Source organism: Perca flavescens, chromosome 4, assembly GCF_004354835.1.
Source record: "Perca flavescens isolate YP-PL-M2 chromosome 4, PFLA_1.0, whole genome shotgun sequence".
Taxonomy (NCBI): Eukaryota; Metazoa; Chordata; class Actinopteri; order Perciformes; family Percidae; genus Perca; species Perca flavescens.
This window is the reverse complement of record NC_041334.1, coordinates 10,505,037-10,524,253: the sequence shown is the minus strand read 5'-3', so window position 1 is coordinate 10,524,253 and position 19,217 is coordinate 10,505,037. Positions and strand designations below refer to the sequence as shown.

The following is a 19,217-nucleotide window of genomic DNA, read 5'->3' as shown; positions in this document are numbered from 1 at the left end:
GGAGTTTTCTACCCGGAAGCTGTGATTGGGTCTGTGTATAGTTGGGTTAAATCCAGGAAATCAATCAGGAATCATATGTGACGGTTCAGAAAATGATCAGCAACAACAAAAACTGTATACAATTTGTAGTTAATGGGGCAAAACGTGCTAAACCCAGTAATATGTGGATTAACATCATAGAGCAAACACACACATTGCTCTCACACACCATGCCGTTATTAGTTTTTAATGACGATCAATGAGATCATGGGAACATGTTATTCGTTTCTTAATTTGTCCTATTTTGCAATACACACACTTGATAAGTCTCAAAAAGCAACACTATTAATATCCGATCAATAAGCTACTGTGTTCGGCGCTGATTAGATTCATCATCCTAAATTCATACACACTCATACAGACAATTGAGGCATGGACACACACTTGCTCATTATTAAAATTAGATGATTTTGTAATAAATAAAGAATGAAAACATTAAAGAGTACATGAATGGCACATTCAAAAAATACATGTAAAAAAAAAAAAAAAAAAACTTGTTTTAAAGAATATTTTTATTTCATCACCAATCTTAACAAGGTACGTCCAGACATCTTTTGACCAAAATTAGCAAATCAGTCCTAACAGGGCAGGCCACGACGTCTCTCCAAACTTCTACCTATCCCAGAGTTGGCCTACATGTGTTTCCAGTGCCCTCCTTTTTATTTGTTGCCCACATTTTACGTTCCCGCGGTTCCACCGTTCCCGTCACCCTCTTTCTGAGGGCCTGTCATCGCCTGAGAAAGCGTGTGCTTTTTTTTATTCCAGCCCTTTTCCTTCCTTCACTGCTCCTGTCTTTTCCTCTTCTCTTCCCTCCATGATGTGCTGTCACCAGTAAGTGTGCATGCGTCTAACCCACTTGTCACACGGAGATTGGTCACCTTCACATGTTGGCCCATTTTTCTTCATCAAAGACCACTGCTGTCTAGCACGCTAAAGTACATTTATTTTCATCTAAACTCAGTAGTTTAAGGTCATATTAACAACCGAAACCTGGAATCAATTGAACCTGTTTTAGGAGTTGAAGTGTTTCAGATCTACATCTAAATAAAAAAAAATAAAGTTCTAATCTCATTTCTGCCACTGCATCTACATGCAGTGGCAGAAATGAGATTAGAACTTTATTTTTCTGAGAAGTTGCTCTTCGGAGTAGAATCAAAAAGCAATATGAAGCTTACAACAAAGCTGTAATTAAAAAAATAAAACAAAAACACTGGATTAAAAAATAATAAAATACAAGACGTTTCAGTGTTCATCCAAACACCTTCATCAGTTGTTTAGTGTGCACAGGAAGTACCTCTGGCCTTAATACACAAGGCAGGGATGTAAACCTGGCTCTCCCGGGTGAAAGTCCTGTGTTTTACCCATCCGCCACCCCAATCTACCTCCTTACTCAATCCCCCGTTTGTTTATACTACTCGCTACGGCGGAAACTGACTCACAATATAGGTCAATGGCGGCCGATTTGCGTTGATATACACGCAAAAATGCGATTATGCGTCTTGATAACACGCAAAAACGGAATACAAATTGGCGTGTCATACATACGCCAATTCATGAGATCAGTCTGCCATTTGTGTTGCCAGAACAACAGGATGTTTTAAGTGGTAAATGGAGAAGTTAGCAATCCTGCGCATGTCTAACCCAACGTCATATCCACTGAAAGGCCAACTTTTTTACCTCCATTTAAAAAATGGAAAGCAGCAAAATCAAGTTATAAAACAAAAGGCAAAACAAACAAACTTGCATCAGGTACTCTGGCCTGCTATGGAGTACATTTGACCCCGATGTCCAGTTTGTTCAATTAGTGGGACGCTGAGTATCGTACCTGGGCACGGTTCGTTGAGTCTTTTTTTTTTTCTAACCTTAACTAGGCGTTTTAGTGCCTAAACGTAACTGTCATCGCCGCATGAAAGTCACTTTTTGTCAACTAAACTTAACTGCAACGGCCGGTGAAACGACTGAAACATCACGGTGCTCTGTACCCGGCTCACAGTCACCTTTTCCCGGCTAAATTGAACTGTAAAGACCGCTAAACTTAACTGTCGTGGGACAGGTCGTCACCATAGCTGCCAACACTCCCGTTTTTCCCCGGTTTTACCTGTTTTTTAGCCCTATCTCTCGGACCCCTCCCAGTTTGTTATTTCTCTCGGGAAACTCCCGTAATTTGCATCGACCAAACTCCTTCATAAATAATTGGACCAATACGTTTGTCTTATGTTGACCAGTTGCCAGATCTTGTATGAAACGCATCCTATTCACACAATCCACACACCATACACAATTTTCAACCCGTTTGTCACCTCAACCTGGCAATCTATAACCCAGTTGCGCAGTTGATCTCTGCACAATCTTCGTGGAAAGTTCAGACCCGAAAGCGAGCCGATAAAAATGGCAGGTGAAGGCGGTGTTCCCGCAAGGAAATCCAAAAATAGCTGTAAATTTCAACAGTGTGTTGGCGCAACAATTTACATGAATCTTACCTAGTCATATCGACAACCTCCACGCTTTTTGTAAGGTGTGTCGCGTTGATTTTAATGTAGCGCACGGCGGGAAAAATGACATTACTCAGCACATTAAAACCCGGTCGCGCCGCCATGACCCCCGCACATATCTCCTGGAGTTTGAAAACCTAATGTTGGCAGGTATGGTCGTCACGTGACCAGCCGGCTCTCCCTGTACTTCGTAGGATATCGTACAAAGTGTTGTGCTTAAGTTTCTGTACGAAATCGCACGAAAACGTTTTGGAGAATGCGTTTAGTTTTATCAATCGTACTTGGGCACCGTATAAAATCCATCACATCTAATATGAAAACAGCCTTAGTCACGTGAACTCATATTAATCTGTTCTATTGGCAACTTGTTTAACACAACTGTATTTGCATTATAGCTCATTTCATGGCTTATGAATGGCAATTGTTTTGCGTAGCCTGATGGGTATATCGATATAGATTGGTTGTGGTTGAGGTTTGTGCGCCATAGCAACTCTTCAAACCCTTATTTTATAATAATAATAATAATAATAATAAATTGAATTTATATAGTGCTTTTCAATGACTCAAAGTCGCTTATTTATATCGTTAATGTTACTGAAACGGACTTTCAGCAGAGCTGGTATCCGCTGGTTACTGGTAGATGATGACCTAAGCTGGTCTTGAAAGTGTTTACATGGTCTAACAGCAGACAACCCCAAGAATTTTGTTTTTGGTCTTTGTTCAGCAGGACACCACAGACATGTTATTATGTTATATACACGCAAGTCATTATTTCTATATAGACACTTGAGACTTCCACAGTGACGGCAGCAGTGCATGTTGGGTGGTAATTGGAAAGCTTTCAAATGAGGTCGTGTTTACCTAGGTTTACAAAAGGGTCCTTTCAAACAAGCCACTGCTTTTCAAAACTGTATGAGTGGAAAGGGTCTGACAGTGTCAAGTTCACTAGCTGATGTTGTTGAATCTGTGGAAGTTACTTTCTTTTGAATTTAGTTTAATATATATGTTGTTCCTGCAAAGACATTCAATTGAAAAAACAAATTAATTATTAATTCATACTTTAAAAAGGGAAAAACAGCAGTGTTCTCACGACGTAAACCACTTGAACACCAAACCTTTTGTGTATTCAGGTCTTGAAAATGCAACCTCACTTCTTCTAAATGACTGCTGACACACACACACACACACACACACACACACACACACACACACACACACACACACACACACACACACACACATATAGAGACACATGCAGGAGTGAGTAGGCAGAAAATTGTCTTGCAATGCTCAAAACTGATCTCCTGTAGGTGTCACACTGTCAGAATATGATGGAGAAAGATGGCAAACTGAGAGACAGATATATTCAGTGTTTCTGGCTGTGCTTGTGGCTGCATTATGTGAAAATGTGAAAGTGAATTTAAGTTTGTTATAAAAATGACATATTTCACCTTCCATTATTTATTTAGTAAAATACAGAATGTAAAGGCGAGCATAACAGGAGACAGGCACTTTTGTGTTCATATCCCGAATGTTTGTTATTGTGACGTACATGTGTGTGTGTGTGTGTGTGTGTGTGTGTGTGTGTGTGTGTGTGTGTGTGTGCACGCGCATGGAGCTGTCTTGTGAAATTAAAGAGCAGAGAAGATGAATATTAGTGATGATGGATGGTGTAAGCCTCTGAGCTGGCTCTCTCCACAAGACTAAACACGGCTGCTTCAACTACATCTCTGTCTGTCTGTCTGTCTGCTTTATTATGTTATGTGCATAAATGCATAATTTGATTGTAGGCACAAGTAACGTAAAACTCAGAATGAATGCATTTTAACACATTCATGTCACTGATAAACAGACCTGCGTTTTCTACCACATCTAACAGTAATGAAAAATGAATTGGGATGAAATATCACATAAGGCCTCAGCAATAATAGATACATCAAATTTCAACTTCTTTGATACGCCATATGATAAATCATAATGGCAGGTTCTGAGTTTGCAATCAGAAGTGTGGTGTATATCCCACAAATAGCCAGCATGGGAATAACATTAGTTCCAGAAATTGGCCCTATCGTGCCTATTTAGGGCCCATTTAGAGGCCTGGCTTCTCCGAATTCACAGTCCCTGTGAATAGAACCGCTGCCTCGTCTTCGCTCATGCTAATGGGCTAAACCTCAGGAGGCTGCAAGAAGCAAAGTTAATAAATGTAAGGCCAATTTATTGGCCTGCCTGTATCCAGAGAGGCTGGGAGACGAGAGAAGGGGAGTTGTTTACGGTGCAGTCACTAGAGACACAGTGTGTGTGTGCGTGTGTGTGAGTGTGTGTGAGTGTGTCTATGTCTGTGTTTCTGTGTGTGTAGTAGTTAACTTTGTCGAGCCTGACAGGAATACTAAGTGTGTATAGGAGATGCAGCTGCTGTGTGGGTGAGCGCTCTCTCTCTCTCTCTCTCTCTCTCTCCCCATCTATCTTTCCATCGTCCCTGCTCTCTTGCCTCTCTTTTACATTCTTACCATCAAACAGTTGGTTGGGTCAGCGTTCTGACTGGATTTCCAACCACGTGTGGTTTCCGTCTGACTTCTGGGCGCTGTGATTGGCTGTCGGGGTTCCCAGGCAACCCGAGGTAGCTAGTGTTTTTTGGTCCATAACTCTTTCACATTCTTTCTTACAATCTGACTTACACCTCTGGCTCTTTCAACGGCTCACACACACACACACACACACACACACACACACACACACACACACACACACACACACACACACACACACACACACACCCACCCCCACCCACACACACACACACACACACATAGAAACACCCCCTCCCAGACAGAATAAAATGCATGTAGGGATTTTGCTGTCAGCTGAGTGCATCTTAATCAACATTGTCTGGCAGTTGGCTAAATCTCTCTCACTGTGTCGCTCTCCTACAACCACCAAAATCTGCACTCTGAAGTTTGTGTGGTGTATGTGTGGCTATATATGTGTGTGTGTTTGTGTGTGTGTGTGTGTGTGTGTGTGTATGTGTGCGTGTATGTAGCTCCATTAACTGCCCGACGCAAAAACACTTTTAACCCTCTTTTCTTTTCTTTTTTTAGTTTGATCTTTGTCAGTTAGAGTACCTTGTCCAACTCCTGAGGCTTTTTATGAAAGGTGTCTTGCTGTCTTTGCTTTTTGGGGCATGTTTTTTTTTTCCCTGCGTGCCACTGCTTCCTTTTGTTTTGTGCCATTTCTCCTCGCCTTCTTCCTCCTTCTCTGCCTTTTTCCTCTAACAAAAAAATTCCACCTCTCCACTCTACTCTTCTCAGCACTTACCTTAGCACTTTTGTGTCTTTCTTCCTTCCTTTCCCCGTTCTGACATGGTAAGACAACCTCTCTTTCTTCTTTCTATCCCTCCCATTCAAATCTATTTACTCCACTCCCCTCTTTTCACCTTTGACCGATCTTTCTACACTCATGCTTTGTTCTTCTCATCCTCTTTTTTTCCATCCATGAGCCTCTCCCGCTCATTTCCCCATTTTTGTCCCTCTTCTTTCTCAGCCTCCAATCCTGAGGGATCGCTACAAGACAAGTGCGGACTGATGGACGTACCTAGGTATAATGCTGAAAGCGAGGGCGTAACTTTGGGTTTAACATAGGAGGGGTTGAGATATCCACTTTTAAGCAAAATTAAATTTTTTTGCAACAATTTGTGCCTTTTCTGCATCAAGTTATGGCGCAAATGCCTTTATTTATGTAAAGGAAATTGTAATCGGTTTCTGGGGTGGGTTGCACTGGCCAGTTTTGATAAATTTCGCCCATGGCTGACAGCATGACGATACACTTGAACCTGGAATCTGGCTGCAGGGATTTGTTCCCAGTTGTTTTGGGTGATAAGGCCTGGCTCACAGCCAGCATTCCAGTTCATCCCTATGGGTGTCGGATGGGGTTGAAGTCAGCGTTCTATGCACGCAACTTCTTCCACTCCAAACTGGGGAAAGCATTCCTTTATGGACCTGGCTTTGTCATGATAAAACAGGAAATGGCCTTTCCCAAAGTGTTGCCACAAAGTTGGCATATCTCTCTCTCCTCTCGCGCTATTTCTGTTTTGCCCTGCCGGCCTCCATCTTTCCCTCCAGTATTATATCTTCTTTAATCTCCCTTCGACTCTTTTTAGACTTTTATTCCCCCTCCTTCTATCGTTTCTCATCCCTAAGTCCCTGACCACTCTTGCTCTTACTTCTCTTACTTACAGCCCCAGGAACTTTATTCTTGTCTGTGCGTGTGTTTGCCTCTAACGTGGGAATGTGGGTGGTGTGTGTGTGTGTGTGTGTGTGTGTGTGTGTGTGTGTGTGTGACATCACACAACGTCGAGGGAGATATCAAGATTGCCGTCGGTGAGCAGTTTTAATGTGTGGAGCGTCGACTAATTGGCACAATGATTGGAGATGAGAGACTGACATCAGACTGATGTCACCCCAGAGGGGGGAGAGAAAGGGATGGAGGGTCAGAGAGAGAGAGAGAGAGAGAGAGAGAAAGAGAGACATGGGTTAAAGGGAAAAAGTAGCAAAGGAAGAGGGAGGGAGAAGTGTGTAAAACGAAAATAGAAGGCAAAAGAGAGGTAGGAGGACAGGAAGGACAGGAAGCACAAGAAGCGAAGAACAGCGAGTAAAGGCAGAAAATATGAGGGTGATGGAGAGAATGAAAAGAAGACGGAGAGGAAATGAAACAGGGGAAGGAAAAAAGTTGAGGAGAGGGCATGTGAAACAGGTGGGAATGAAAGGAAGCAAGGAAAAGGGAGACCGCAAACGGAAAAGGTAACAAGGAAAAGGAGGCACCGAATAGAATGAGGGCGGGAGAAATAGAAAGCAAAGAACAAAGGGCGGACGGAAACGTGATCTATGGATGAAGAGCAAGGAAGGATGGAGATGGAGAAAAGATGAGGGGGAAGAAGAGTGGGACAAAGAAACACACAGAAGAATGGGGCGGGAGGGAGGGGGGGGGGGGACACCACTGAGATAATCTGACAATAGGAAAATGTAGGTGGGCTTCTCTTTCCTATTAGAGAAACAGAGGCAACAGCCGTGAGCGATGAAGAGGAGGAGAGTGGGTGGTTTGAGAGAACAATTTCTTCTGAATGTTCCTCAAGAGAGAGAGAGAAAGTGACAGAAAATGAAAGAGAAAGAGGGAGGAGAGACGTTTTTTTCCGTGACGGACAGGTGGCGCTTCAGAGGGAGGGGGAGGAAGAAAAAAAATAAATAAAAACGAGCAGGATTATCCAAGACAGGCGGAGAAATGAGAAGCAGACATTCATCCGTGGGATCAAACTGCAACAAACCAGCCGAGTCCTCTCAAATGTAAATGAGTTGCTTTCTGAGACATCCGCCGCTTGAGAACAAAAAATGTAAAAAAAGGGACACCTACTCTCGCAAAATGACTGACGGCAAAGCAATTAAACTAATTACACTCTGCCGATAACTTAAATCCTAAATTTGGCAAAATATCGCTTCCACATGGCCCTGCTGCGACAGTATATAACCAAGATATTGAATTCGGGGAACAAATTATTCAAATAGTCATTCTTCTTTGTGCAGAGACCAGGCCTGTAACAATAATTACATACAATTGTCTAATCGCAATTTATTTATTTTTTTACGTTACTGCCGGGGTTTTTTTTATCCGCAATTAGTGCTAACATTAGCTAAGGTCCTAAGGGGTGTGACTGTTAAAGGTTATGGTGCGTTCTTTTTGTCCACCGAAGTCGATCTAGGAGTCGTTTTCCGGAGTTACGAACCGGAAGTTGCAAAAAGAACGCCACCGAGGTCGTATATACGACTCGTCAAGTCGTCTGAACTCAGAGGACCCCGAGTTCACTTTCAAAGATGGCTACGTCGTGCATCACACATAGTAAACATTGTGGTTTTCTACAATTTTAAGCACTTTTGTCGTTGTTGTAACCAAATGAAGAAGTCGTACACATAGCGCTGTATACTGCTACCTATAGGCATGTCGCTACAGTCTTATTAGGAGTTAAATACCGCCTAATTAGTTATTTTGTAGCTTGTGCAGCTGAAATTGGCTAGACGCTCGGTTGCTATATGACAACAACGGCATTAAGCCGAGTCTTTAGCAGAAAGCAGAGCAGTAGCCCAACGTTAACGTTAATCAAAACGTAATTTTCATGTATCAAACGGTGAAATATATTTGTGTAATATGTCAATAACTGGGTGAACAGAATCCTAAATGTTACTAAAAATGTTACAAAAATCCATCTTTTCTCCGACTCGTAGTATTGTGTGGCAAAAAGAACGCAACAACCCGCGGTTACTCGTTTTTCGACATGGATGTGACGTCACACTCAAGCTACTAGTCGCGATTACAAGACAAAAAGAACGCACCATTAACTGTTGATTTTATGTTTGTGTAAGCAAACAATGCAATGTTTTATGACGGGATTCATTTCAAAGTAATACATGAATACATATTTGTTTTATTTGACTGAGACAATTATCGTGTTCATCGCAATTATTTCTGTGGCAATTAATTGCATGGGGAAATTTTGAATTGTTACAGCTGTAGCGGAGAAGTGGCTCGGCAGTGTGTTCAGAGTAATTTCTTTCAGTAGCCAGCGCAGCTTTCTAAACCGAACAAAAAGCACTAATGCCAGACCTTTGCTGTCACAGTATGTTGTCAACAAACAGCCGCTCGAGGAAGGCACTGAAAGTCCAGCAGCTCCAAGGGCGGCTAGGTGTGTGTGTCCGACCCCGGCATTTGATTTCCTTGTGAGATGAGCGGGAAAAGACACAGCTGGGAGGATCGGAGGAGCTGTCCTCAGCAGAGAAATGACAGCATCTTTGGTGGTCATTCTTGTAGTCGGGCAACTTGCTCTCATTAACGGGGTTTCCGCGGGGTCTTAAAAAGTCTAAAATCTCAAAATCTAAATGTTGGGCCTTAAAGGGATACGCCACCGTTTGTTGAAATAAGGCTCATCACGGTCTCCCCTAGCTGTAGATAGGTGGGCCAACGCATTTTTTCTGCATGCATTGTTTTAGTCCGGTGCAACACCGGCAGCGCCGCCGCTAATTAGCTTAGCGTAGTGAATGGAATCCTATGTTGCCGGTTAGCATGTTGTGAGTAAAAGTGAGCCAACAAAAGGCAAAAAAAACAACCTCATTACTTGCACTGAGACAAAAAATGCGTTGGCCCACCTACCTACAGCCAGGGTAGACTGTGATAAGCCCTATTTCAACAAACGGTGGCGTATTGCTTTAAATTTCCTCCACAGCGCTGCGGAGGAAGGTCTGGTAATGCGGGAATAGCTGGGAAGTAAAACATGAAAAAGTTTCTCTTTGGGATGGATAGCGACATGCGCAAAAAAGTGTATATTTATTGGCAGAAATTCATGAATTAATTTGAATGTGAATGAGAGGCTATTTTTTAATGCCTGACTACTTTATCAAATCATCTGGGTTTCAGTGGCTGCACTCGTTTTTTCTATTTACTTTTTGCCAACAACCCCCGACAATGCTTCAATCCATGACCCAAACAAACCGCACACTGATTGGATTGACTGAGATCCAATCAAATAAGGTATTCTTATGTGACCGGATTTAGGGTCTGCACATGAACACCCACAACTGGCAAGCACAAGCACAAGCACAAGCGCACGCACGCACGCACGCACACACACACACACACACACACACACACACACACACACACACACACACTCTTTGAAACGCATACTTATGTGGTCACACGCACGTGTTGTTCAATCATGCAAGAATCCCCACTCACACCCACATGCACATAGTCTCCCTCTGTGTGAGTGCATTGTGGGAAATTTGCCTTCTGGAGGAGGATATTACATCACGGCATCAGCCAGCTTGCCCGTCCCTGCTCACCAAACCGAGTTACCGTGGTTACGGCACTGGAAAATTAAAACAACCCTCACAGGAGTTTAGAGTATTATGGAAATTAAAAAGCCAAGTTCAAGTTGTGAATGACTTATGAGAAGTGTGGGGGGTGGTGGGCCGGGGGTGTTGTTATATTTGCCAACGGTATAATTGCCAGGCAAAACGGGGACGCAAACTGATGGATTCTGGGAGTGAAGATTCCCAGGGAGAGTTTTTATTTATTAAATCAAGATGCCACTGCACCACTCTGTCTAACCTCATCTCAATCACTGATGCTTGGTCAGAACGTTCAGTCGCTGTGACATCACTGATTAGGGCGTGGCTAAATGTACTTGGTAGTCTCAGGCCCTGAACACCCACACAGGGGTTTTCAGTTAATCTGGCTGATTAGACCTCTTCCCAGGACTGCGTGGGTGTGTGTAGACTGATTAATTAACATCTTCCTGAGGCTCGTGTTAGCTCTGTTGCTCCTGTTAATATTTCCTGGTAGGAAATATTTGTGACCTAACAAATTCCCATCTGAGCTCCGGCCCACCTTTAACCTGAGCAGAGTCTAATCGGCCAGAATAACTGAAATCACCTGTGTGGGTGTTCAGAGGCTTTAAAAGGAACACGCCGACTTATTGGGACTTTAGCTCCTTCACCGTGTCCCCCAGAGTTCGATAAGTCCGTACATACCCTTCTCATCCCCGCGCGTGTCCTAACTCTGTCTGACGCCCCCACCGCTAGCCTAGCCTAGCTTAGCACAGATCCTGGAGGTTAACCGGCTCCAACTAGCCTACTGCTCCCAATAAGTGACAAAATAACGGCAACATGTTCCTATCAAGATGTTGTGATTTTTATAGTGATTTGGTGGTGTTGTCTTTTAAAGTTACCTGTTGGTTTAAATAGTGTTTCCAGGTTTTCCCTTTCTGCCAAAGAGTTTTAAAGCCCCTATATGTAGAATTTAAAAGTGGATGGAGCATTTTCTTTTTTCCATATAGTCCAAGGTTTTTGTTCATAGGAAGAAAATGAGACAGTCCTGGTAATATCACACAGCATCTTTTGCATAGAGGATAGAAGGGAATAAGGAAATCCTCAATATCTCTTTTTGTTTCCACTTATTTGACATGAGAAAAAAGGATTAAAAACCCCACAAAAATGACTCGTTAAGTTTAGGAAAAAGATCAGACTTGGATTAAAACCCTCCCGAGGAACGAACGAGCGTTTCCTGGGTGAAAGTCTTTTGTTTTTCGCCGAGTTTTATGGTGACACCATGTTGTGCTATGTCATTTTGAGATTGTTTTCCACGGAATATTGAAGTTCATAAATAAGTGTTCTGGCATGGCTATGTCCACGGTGTCGAAAGGGTGGATTTCGTTCTTGCAGGTTATGTTTTGTTGTGCATGGTCAAAAAACATCCCCCTTCACAAGTCGCGCCCTGAGTAATAGGTACTTTTGGAGTCTCGAGACTCACCCCGTTGGCTCTGCTCATGGCCTGGTAGTAGATGCTGTAGCTCTTGGCCGGCGACAGAGGACGATTCCAGAAACCTCCGTAGCTCTTGTTGTCTCCCACCGTGAACGGCTGTACGATGGTGAGGCTGGAAGGCGGCAGTTCGGCGGCGATGTAGTAGGGGGAGTCCAAGACGGAGGCGTTGCGGAAGCTGACGGGGGCGGAGAAACACTCAGGGGCTTCAGAGGCGGCGCGGCGGGTCTTGGACTTGCGCTCCTCCTTCACCACGAGCTGGTAGGAGCTGGAAACACACACACAAAGGTTAATTTATACTGTATTTTTTTTTTTTAAAGAAAAAAAGTGACAAAAGAAGAAAATATGTACTGCTGGAGAGTAAAGCAATCAGTCACTGTAGTTAAGGAGACATTCAGTTAGTTTCTCTGTCAATTTGTCATTTCTATGTGGGTAGGGATGTTGTTTATAAAAAAAAATATTGTATCTCCTTTGGTCGAATAGCACACATCTCTCCCGCTACAGGAGGTTTGGAGTTCACTGTCATTTGAACACTGTGAAAGGGGAATTTATCCTAATTCAGCTAAAACACTGATTTGTTTGACCCGACTATTATACATATCCCTGTTATTCAATCACTAGCATTAAAACTCTTTAATTAGCAGATTGCTTTATATATCCATTTTCGCAATAAAAGCATTAGCAGAAGGCGGCTCAGGTCTATAAAAAAGAATTGCAGGGAAATGCCATCTATCCTTTGATAGAAAAAAAGGAGAGAAATGTGTTCCAAGGGTCACTATTTTTTCCCCCCCAAATGGTTAGATTTACTTTGGAAGCCAGCTCCAGCTAACTTTCTAACAAAGTAGTTGGCAGAATATCTCTTGTGCTGACTCAGCACCAAAGTACGAATTCAAAGTAAGAAGTATGTGTGCGCATATGTGTGCGCGAGCATGTTTGTGCATGTGTGTGTGCGTGCATATGTGTGTGTGTGTGTGTGTGTGTGTGTGTGTGTGTGTGTGTGTGTGATGTAGGGTTACATCCTCCTTTACGTCTGTGTTGTTATACACGTTAATAAGTCCAGATGTGTCTCTCTCGGCCCTGTGTCTGTTTTAGTGTGTATGTGCACTTTAGCAGGTGTGTATGTGCGTATTCAGTATGTCATCTAGCAGGTGTGCTTGTGTGTGTGTGTGTGTGTGTGTGTGTGTGTGTGTGTGTGTGTTCTAACAGGTGTGTAGTGGTCTGTTTATATACTTAATACTACTTTGTGTGTGTGTGTGGACTTTTGCATGTGTGTGTGTGTTTCCGTTCCACTCGGAGAGGCTTCATGAATGGCTGAGGGCTCCTTTAGCGGTCGGGACAAACGCAGCGGCCCTCCGCAATTACCTCCGTCCTCCACGCCAAGAACTCACTTTACAATTATACGCAATTAGGGAAATGTATGTTTCTGTGAAGGGGGCCGGGGCCAATTATCCCCAGCTCCCGTTTGGCAGCTTTCATAAAAGATAATTGCTGATGACCAAAGACGAGTCCCTCTCTCTCTCTCTCTCTCTCTCTCTCACTCTCTGCTGTTTCTGCCTTTCTGGTGAAATATCCATTTCAAACTAATGGCTTTCCGTGGCTGCACAGCGGATGAAGCAGAGGCCGAGTACAAGGGGCAACTAGGGAATTGTGTGTGTTTTCAAGTGTAAGTGTAAGTGTGTGTGTGTGTGTGTGTGTGTGTGTGTGTGTGTGTGTGTGTGTGTATGCATTTGGTCTTACAGGTGTCCCTGTGGGTGTCCCAGTGTCTCCATATGCCTAAGTGGTATTGCACTTCTCTCTTTGTGGAGAAAACTTTGAGTTTTATACCTTCAGTGTCATCTTGGAAAATGAGCACAATTTAGAAAGTGTGGGACATTTCTTTTGCAAATGAACATTCTGTCAAGTGAGCATATTTGAAAAGTTGGGACGTTTTTGAAAAATGGACTGTTTGATTTGGCGTGGCGGCTTAAAGTTAGAATGACGTTTTGGGTTAGGGACCAGTGAATGCGTTGTTATCGTTAGAAATTCCTCTGGCATGTGAATATTACCATGTGTGCCAGTCTGGTCGCGTGCATGTTTCTCCGAATCCCAATTACTACGTTACATTTTGTGCGTGCGCAAACATATTTATATCTGTAAGTTTATGAGTTTATGCATGTATCGGTTTTCATCTGGGAGGAAGTGGTGTCGTAAGTGCTCGTGAGTGGAGGCGCGTGTGTGTTTTTGTACGTGTGTGCATATGCATTCGTATGGAAGAGGATTAAAGCCACGTGTGAAAAATGTATTTGAGTTGAGTTTAAAGTTAGGATGCTGAGAAAAAGTCTGAATTTTGACTTAAAACTCAGAATCCTGACTTTAAAAAAACCAACTCAGATTTCTGACATTAAGCTCAGATTTCAGACTTTAAAGCAACACTGCGTAGTCTCTGTCGCCCCCGTGAGGAATTCTAAGTAATGACAACAACACTGTCGCCGCGTCCACATGACGCAAGCCTTCCGTGATCAAGCACCACCCCCACCCCTCCTCTACACAGCTGCTAGTAACCAAGGAGGACAGTGCAGTTATGTGTATGCACCCGAGCGTGCATGCCGATGCGTGTATTCATGTCGCGTGTGTGTCTCGAGCACAACAGCTGCTCATCTTAGCACAGCCATTTTGGTAAACAATCCTCATCTAAGCTCCTGAACTCGAGATGCTCTGATCTCCTCAGAAACAAGAAAAAAAAAAAAGAAAAAAAACAAAACACAATTCCTGCAGAAACATTAGCGTGCACATTAACCAACAGAAGCCTTTTCCCTGCTACCCCGCGTACATCTGTTGGCACTTAAAACGTGTGATACTTGCACAAAACACACATAATGAGCAAACACGTCAAGGGGCTTATCAGCCCGCGATAAGCCCCTTAACGTGTTTGCTCATAAAGATGTTAGTGATTGGATGGCAGCCTAATTCAACGAGATGTTTTTGCCGTGCGTGGGTGATACATGGCGAGGTGTGGTATGGGATTTACAGAAATGAACACTAAACCACTGACCCGCGCTCACATTTCTCAAATCCATTTCCCCCCCAATTCCAAATTGAAGTGATATATATATATTCTCCACACACCCTTGTCAAAGCTGTATTTCCCTAAAGGCAATGGCAGAATTATGTTCTCCCCTACGCAAATGAAATGGATGGGATCACATGTTCAAAGTGAACTTTTAATTAAAAAAAACGCGCTGGCTGAAAAAAATCTGAAAAGGAATAGAGTAGCTGTTTGTCCTTTTTAAAACAAAGGCAGTGAGTGCTGTGGGCTGGCGACAGTGTGCATCTTTATATCATTTCCTTCCTCTTGTTTTCAGATTTGACTTCCTATAAAGACAGAAACCCTCATGAACAATGACAACCTGCTGCTCTTCCCTACCACTACTGCAGGAAGAGGGTTTGACTCTTATCATCTTCCATTGGTGGATATTTATTAAATTACTGCACACAAAGTTTCCAGAGTCGATGGATGCACTGTGAAGCGTGCATGCAAGTATCCATGTCTGTTATTGTGCTTTTGGGTGCCACTGTATGCCACATATGTGTTTATATGACCATGATTGCATGTTTGCCTGTGCATTATGGGAAATCAGTTCCAATCCCTGTCCCTAAAATCTTTTTTTATGCCAACAAGCTGTTATAAAAAAAACGTCCAGTTCTCTGAGGTCCTTTGCATACAAATTGGGCCTTTATGTGTGAGTGACTTTAATGGCTTTCAAAGAAACCCTCAAGGAAGACGAGAGGAGAGGAAAGTGGATGGAAAGAGAGGAGAGGAGAGGAGGAGAGGAAACGAGAGAAGAGGAAACAAAATGAGAGGAGAGGAAATGAAACGAGAGAAGAGGAGATGAAACGAGAGTAGAGGAGACATGGAGAGGAGAAAGGAGAGGAAAGGAGAGGAGACAAGGAGAGAAGAGGGGAAGAGAGGAGGATTCGGGAGTAACTGTAACTGGGTAGGAAAACAGAGATGAAGAAAGGAAAAGAAAGAAGAGATAGAAGGAAAAGAGCCAGGAGTACAACATAGAACTATAAAACAGAGATAAGACATTACCTGATAGGCGCGCCACGTGACTGGGCGGGCTTTAGCAGGATAGTTATGGTGGTCTCCGTCTCGTTCAGCGGAGCCTCAGATTCGTACTCTGGCATCATGGGGGCTGGTGGTAAAACAAAGAAAGAAAGAAAGAAAGAAAATGAAGTTGCAGAAACTGACATTTGAAACAGGGTACCATTCACGTAATGATGGCACTTCCAGGAAGTCAGTGTATTGTCCAGCATAATAGAAATAACTGCATTACTCTAGCAGAAGTACACGCTCTGCTGTATTACCGTTCCTCCCTTATTTTCCTGTGTAGTGTGAACAGACAGAACAAAACGTGTGACAACCAAAATGAGTTTCAAGGTCTGAAAATAAACAATATGCTTAAAGGGCAAATGCAAAGGGGAGAAAGGGATACCAGATTTAGGACATGTTTTCAGAACGTCATTCTCATTATTCAACACATATTTTTTTTCATGTTGGTTTACTTTGGAAATGTGTGTACATGTCAAGGCAAACAATACCTCAATCCTTTGAGTTAATGCAAAATCAAGGAAGGACCTATTCCCATCTACGCTCGATGGTGTTTTATGTCCCCGACCTCGACTTCAAGGCACCTAACCCTAACCTTAAGCCTTACCCTATATACACACACATACCTGTGTATATACAGTACAGGCCAAAAGTTTGGACACACCTTCTCATTCAATGCGTTTCCTTTTTATTTTCATGACTATTTACATTGTAGATTCTCACTGAAGGCATCAAAACTATGAATGAACAGATATGGAATTATGTACTTAACAAAAAAGTGTGAAAGAACTGAAAACATGTCTTATATTTTAGATTCTTCAAAGTAGCCACCCTTTGCTTTTTTATTAATAAGGAAAAAACTTCCACTAATTAACCCTGACAAAGCACACCTGTGAAGTGAAAACCATTTCAGGTGACTACCTCATGAAGCTCATTGAGAGAACACCAAGGGTTTGCAGAGTTATCAAAAAAAAGCAAAGGGTGGCTACTTTGAGGAATCTAACATATAAGACATGTTTTCAGTTATTTCACACTTTTTTGTTAAGTACATAATTCCATATCTGTTCATTCATAGTTTTGATGACAGCATCAAAACAATTGAGTGTAGGTATGTTTTCACAAGAGATTTGAGACTTTGGGGGCTTTAAAACACCAAACACACCCATCTACATGCCACTCAAGTTATTACTGTAATACAAGCAGAGGCAAATATATCATGTAGAGCTTTAAAAACAAATCAAATGCACCCAGGCTGAGATTTCTTTGTTGTTGTGTTTTGACAATATAGTATGTCATGTCTTGACAGCAGTGATTTTAACCGGGGCTGTTAAGAGCAACAAAAAGATGGATGTATGATTCACTCCACAGACAGTCAACTTTTTAATTTCACATTTGTCATGCCCTCACACTGAAGTGCTTGTCTGAGTAAAACATCAACACGTTCCCCCTGATTGTTGTGGCATTTAGGTTATTAACAGTCCAACCTCCCCTTTCTATGTGCAACCATTTCTATCTGTCTGCATCATTTCATTGAAATGGCCCCTGAATAAGTTAATGAAGATTGGGGATGGCGTGACATTTGGAGGGAGACATCTCTGTTATGTCTAGAAGTGCCATGTGTTTTTTTTCCCCCTCTTGGATTTGTAAGGGAGATGGAGGAATGGAGGCCCTGTGGAAAAGGTCATGCTAGAATCAGTGTAGGTGCTGACAGATGGGACGACACTAATAACACGGCGATGACACATTTAGACTGTAGTCGGCTGCGGTTCAATCGGCACTTAACACTGCCAGGACTCAGTGGAGAGAAGAAGGCATCCTATTTGGGTTAAATTAAAACACTTTGGGAACCATTATTGGATTAACCCTTGTGGTGTCCTTCGGGTCCCAGTGACCCGAAGGACACCACAAGGTGTTATGTACTTCCGTTTACTTTGTTGAGAATTGCTCTCTAAACCCTGTCTCTTGTAAAGTAAGTAAGTACAGTTTATTTATAGAGCACATTTAAACACAGCTTAAGCTGAACAAAATGCTGTACAAAAAAGCACTAAGGTGCCCTTGTGTTGTCCTTCGGGTCACCGGGACAACACAACTCGGGGTTAAATATACGTGCAGTATGTGTTTAATCTCAAATACTGTATGTGGCCAATTGCTGTGGCACCGAGCAGATTCAAGGACTGAATGTGTGTAGGCAGGGAAAATGGTTTAGCGCGGTGTTGATGGCAGCATTAATGTAGAGGCCAATAGTTTCTGTGATAACACAATCATGAAGGGAATCGGGAAATTAAGAATTTAAAAAAGAAATAAGACTGATTCCATAGGGCTCTACTATAAACGTAAATATGTAACTTTCTGCCGCTAGGGGTCTCTCAACCAAAACAATGGACGGTAAAACTGGATTTTTGATGACGTTGGGAAGTTGCATGGAATTATGGGAGTTTTTGGTGTTAAACACCTTCGCTGCCGGTTAGAATGCATCAGTTCACGGACGAGTTTACCCATTCAAGTGTATTCAGGTTACGTTTATTCATGTTATTGTAATAAAATAGCTGCAGTTTCCCCAACATAATTACGTTTTTCTTGATTAGATTTTTATTTGACTATTGTTCATCACACTCCCAACCGGCCCGTCAGACACCGCCTACCAAGAGCCTGGGTCTGTCCGAGGTTTCTTCCCAAGAGGGAGTTTTTCCTCGCCACTGTCGCACTGCTTGCTCTTGAGGGAATTACTGTAATTGTTGGAATTGTTGGGGCTTTGTAAATTATAGAGTGTGGTTTAGACCTACTCTATCTGTAAAGTGTCTCGAGATAACCTATGTTATGATTTGATACTATAAATAAAATTCAATTGAATTTAATTGAATTTGTAGCTGACCAGTTAGCTAGTGAGCCAGCAAGCTAACAGTAGCCAGCAGCTAAAGCACAAAATGTGGAAACATTTGGGATAGTGTAAGAACACAACTCATAAAAATATATAACATAGGTATGGTCATTTTTAGACATTTTAAAGCAGAAATGTTACATATTGTACCTTTAAGTCAGTACCTTTAAGTCGAACTGGAGATTCGAAAATATGCCTATATCTATGTTTCCAACCGAGCCGCCCCACTGTAACTAGTTTAAAAACGTATTTCAAAAATACATCACAAAATTATTCCCAGTGACTTAGGCCTGGTGGGGGGCAATTTAGGCTTGAAAAGCACTGGGGGAAACACTGTGTAAGTGTACAAATTTGAAAAGAT

General features: G+C 42.5%; 1 protein-coding gene across 1 annotated transcript in view; it reads right to left on the bottom strand.

Moving 5' to 3' along the window:
• ptprt (protein tyrosine phosphatase receptor type T) overlaps nucleotides 1-19,217 on the bottom strand; it is a 430,905-nt gene that overhangs the window by 170,571 nt on the left and 241,117 nt on the right. The window contains exons 14-15 of the mRNA XM_028575011.1: nucleotides 15,961-16,063; nucleotides 11,880-12,156 (exon numbers count right to left, since the gene is read on the bottom strand). Coding sequence (XP_028430812.1) covers nucleotides 11,880-12,156; nucleotides 15,961-16,063 — 380 coding nt within the window. The remainder of the gene's footprint in view (nucleotides 1-11,879; nucleotides 12,157-15,960; nucleotides 16,064-19,217) is intronic.